We start from the raw sequence: 4,201 nt of genomic DNA, 5'->3' as shown, positions 1-4,201 counted from the left end.
ACCACTCGGTGATAGCTCGCTGCTCGTACGTTTGCCTCTCGTGAACCGCGCGTGGTAGGCGCGGCGTTCCCCACCCTCATTTCATAATAGACTACTCGGAAATTCGTGGACCACGCGAAGTCCACTCGTTGACCACGCGACGTTCACTCGTTAATCACGCGAGATCCACTCGTTGTCAACGCGGCGTCCACCCGTAGACCACCTGTCAACAACGAGTGGACGCCGAAAGTCGAGGTGGTGCTGGTCAGGTGGCGGGTGGTTCTAATGAGCTGTGACCTTTATTCGTCTTTGCGGCACCCACGGAACAAATAATTATATTCATCTTATTCTAAAAACGGGCAAAGCACAGTAGCTTATTACAAGCCTTTTCTTTTGTACGAATCACATTTAGTTTGCTAACCAACTTCCACTGATTGGATAAATTTATAATTTGGCATGGGTACTTACTTATGTAAATCTGTTGACAAACAATAATCTGGTTGTTATATCCTGGTGGTCTGTCGTGGTGGTGGGATCGTCTCCGCAGGACGGAACTTTTCAACGGTTGATGGCATCGACCTGAGGTAAAAAAATGTGATTTGGATAACACATCAAGTCAATACACATCAATAAAAATTACAGTCAGCAAAAAAAGCTTGTAATAAAAAGGATTTTTTTACAAAAACTTATTTTAATAGAGGGTTTAGAAATGTTACTCCTGCACGTTGTGGTAACTACATTTAAGTACATACATAAGGTTAAAGTACCTACTTTTTATGAAACACGTCATACCACACAGTAAGTATCTCAGAATTTATCACTTTATCAACCTTGTAGCATTTGATATCACAACTTCAAAGATGAAGTACATAGTTTGGTTTATTTTAACAATACTCGTATTTATAAGTAATGTTATGTGCATAGATCCTTTAGTTTTAACTGAGAACGGCTTAGTTCAGGGTTTTGAAGCTGATGATGGCAAGTTTGCTAATTTTTTAGGGATACCGTACGCTAAAATCGACGAGGATAATCCTTTCGGGGTGAGTAGACCAAGATTTTTATCAAAGAAGGGATTAATAAGATTGGATCAGGGGATTGGAGATCAGGGGAAGCAAAAAGGGTAGCGAAGGAGTAGAAAAGGGGTAAGGAAGGAGGACGGAGTAGGAGGATAGAGGTGCTGGCGGGATAACCTAGACTTGTTTTTTAATGACTGGTCAGAATAGCATTAATATGGGTTATAAGAAAGGACTGGATTATTTAGGGCTTGAAGTAGAATCTGACCATCAAATATGTAGATAAATTCAACTAAAAAAGTAATTTCCGAATTATCTTGCTACTTGAACTGTATGTGAAAAAAATAACGTTTTATTGGACTTCGAGGGACCGATAGCATGGTAGAGATTCGTTAAAATCAGTTTTAATAATGTTTAACTGTCAAACTAAGTTTAACGACTAAATTTAGTTTTTTTTTTCAGCAATTGCCCACTATCTACATTTCACTGCAGCCTACTTTACATAATTACTTTTTTTGTTTTTATAGTTCATTATTTTTTAACAGCACACATTAAAAGTACCACCTTTCGATGAAACATTTGATGCTACAGACGATTCAGCGATATGTCCTCAGCAAGATGACCAAGACTTCTCGATCGTGGGCACCTTGGACTGCCTGCGCATCAATGTATACGTTCCTGATGAAGCCACCTCACACAACCGGCTACCAGTCATGGTGTGGATCCATGGAGGTGGTTTCAGACGATGGAACTCCAACAGGCACTCATACGGCCCAAAGTTCCTCGTCAGAATGGGAGTTATATTAGTCACATTCAACTACAGACTCGGACCATACGGATCCATGTCCCTTAATACCACTGACATCCCAGGTAATGCAGGATTACGAGATCAACTTGCAGCGCTGCAGTGGGTTAAGAATAATATAGCTGCATTCGGTGGCGACGATAATAATATAACTCTATTTGGTGAGAGCGCTGGTGCCGCATCAGTGGAATTCCACTTACTATCAGGATATTTTGAAGGTTTGTTTCATAGAGCTATAATGCAGAGCGGCACTGTTCTTTGTGATTGGGTGATGAAGGAACCAGACTTATACTCACCATTGAAACTAGCTGGATACATGGGATTCGAGACCGATAATGTTGAAGAAGCTCTCAGATTTATATCACAGTTAAACGCTCATGATGTAATTAAAGCAACTATAGGAATCGGATATGGAGAATCGTTTAAACCTATAGTGGAACATGAGTTTGAAGGCGTAAGATCTATGATTAAGGATAAACCTAGCAGCCTTTTAAAACAAGCCAATTTTTCTATGCCTATTATTATTGGTTTTAACAGTAAAGAACAATTGCGAAACATCTACAACTATTTACAATCACCTGAAGATTATTTCGAGAGAAGCAACAAAACTTTTAAAGCAAAAATTAGTGATTATTTTGACCTAGATGACGAAGAATTGGCAAACGCTGAGAAAATGGTCAGGCATTTTTATATTGGAAGTGAAGAAATAGGAGAGGCTATTGTGGATGACATGATTGAATTTGATTCTGATTTTACATTTGTATATCCTAGTATAAGGAGCAGTAGACACTATTTACAAAGTAGTTCTGCTCCGGTGTATTTATACATGTTTGACTACGCAGGAGCAAGGAATTACATGAAATATAGACTGAATATGACATCAACAAGTGGTGCAATGCATGCCGATGAAATCGGCTATTTGTTCCATCAGTCTTACTACGATTTACCTACAACGTCTATGGACAACATGATTATTTACCGGATGACAACTATGTGGACCGGCTTTGCAAAAACCAGGTAAAATTACATTCTGTATAGTCGACTAAATTTCTATACCACCCAGTTTAATAGCAGTTTTATCACTGTTTTCATTTACTAATCATCTGTCATAAAAAATGGTATAAAAAATACTTAGTCGACTTTACTGTTGTTGAGATTCGGCACGCACAATACCTATATTCCGAGAAATACTCGTAGTACATTTCAGAGTAGATTATCTATTTAAAAACTTGCATGATTCAAGCGTTACCTACTTTGCAGAGGTTATAATTATAGTATATCGTTGGTTTGGTTAGCTAGGGAGTTAACTAAAAAAAGGCATGCTTGTTTTTGAGCGCAGCGTGGTATTCCGGATTCTTTCCATCCTTTGTAGATAAATACCTACCTACAAATCATGAACGAACATGGCTTCCCTTTACCTCATTCACCCACTATGGCCCTTGCCAGCCCAAAACTTACCGACCTCTGGTCTATTCTCACTTACTTTTCTTGTTTCAGCAACCCAACCCCTCAGGCAAATGAACTGCTCCCCTTCACCTGGCACTCTTCAGCAGGGCAGGCCGAGCCTTCATACGCCGTGCTGAATGAATTCGTGAGGATGCAACAGCTTCCCTACTTCCGAAGAATGGCTTTTTGGGACGCGTTTTTTGCTTTATATGAGAATAAAACTAGATGGTAGGCTGATGTTTGAATAGTTTAATGAAATGCCAGTAGGTATCAATGTAAGACAGGGTTTGTTGGAATAAAAGAGTTGGTTACTGAAATGAGCCGTTGTGTTTGAGCTGTAAATTCACAAAGAAATTACAGAGGGGTTAAAAATCCCGTGTTGCTTCGAGAAAAGGATGGTATGGTGGTGATGATGATGGTGCCCTCTGGTGTATTTTATAATCCTACTAATATTATAATTGATTCAACACGTACTACGATCACAAGTCAATGTACTCCTCAACCCTATACCCCTATAATATATGTACGTCAAAATAATCGGCAACGAAGCAGGGTTTTCGCAATACCACAAGCAATACCTATGAGTAAATCTATCCATGCTATAGATTGCGGGGCTACTGGACTACTTGTGATGCAACGGCTTATTTAAAACCCGCAATGTATTGCTAATCGTAAATGAAAACGTCATAGTCGTTAATGTTGAATATATTGCTGTCATTGACCTGCCACTTATGAAAGCGTAGTCGCGCGGCCCGCAATGTAACTAAAAGTTATGAGAAATTCAGTAGCGCATTTATAGGTAGAGTCATTCACGATGACGCGTGCCGTGGTTCTTATTACAATGTCATTAATGGCTAATTTTGACAAAATCACGCGTCTTCGTGGATGGCACTAGGTATATCACTAATCGAGGGGGTCACAATCTTAATCTGAACACGATTATATAAGATATCCATAA

At 39.3% G+C, this 4,201-nt stretch overlaps 1 protein-coding gene across 1 annotated transcript; it reads left to right on the top strand.

Moving 5' to 3' along the window:
* The first annotated feature begins 823 nt into the window (after positions 1 to 823).
* LOC141445612 (juvenile hormone esterase-like) lies at positions 824 to 3,523 on the top strand. The gene is made up of 3 exons (XM_074111462.1): positions 824 to 1,019; positions 1,538 to 2,814; positions 3,295 to 3,523. The coding sequence occupies exons 1-3, from the start codon at positions 840 to 842 to the stop codon at positions 3,473 to 3,475; spliced, it is 1,638 nt and encodes a 545-aa protein (XP_073967563.1). The 5' UTR covers positions 824 to 839; the 3' UTR covers positions 3,476 to 3,523.
* The last annotated feature ends 678 nt before the right edge of the window (positions 3,524 to 4,201 follow it).

The sequence above is a fragment of the Choristoneura fumiferana genome, chromosome 2, assembly GCF_025370935.1.
Source record: "Choristoneura fumiferana chromosome 2, NRCan_CFum_1, whole genome shotgun sequence".
NCBI classification, from domain to species: Eukaryota; Metazoa; Arthropoda; class Insecta; order Lepidoptera; family Tortricidae; genus Choristoneura; species Choristoneura fumiferana.
This window is presented reverse-complemented; position numbering and strand designations above follow the sequence as displayed.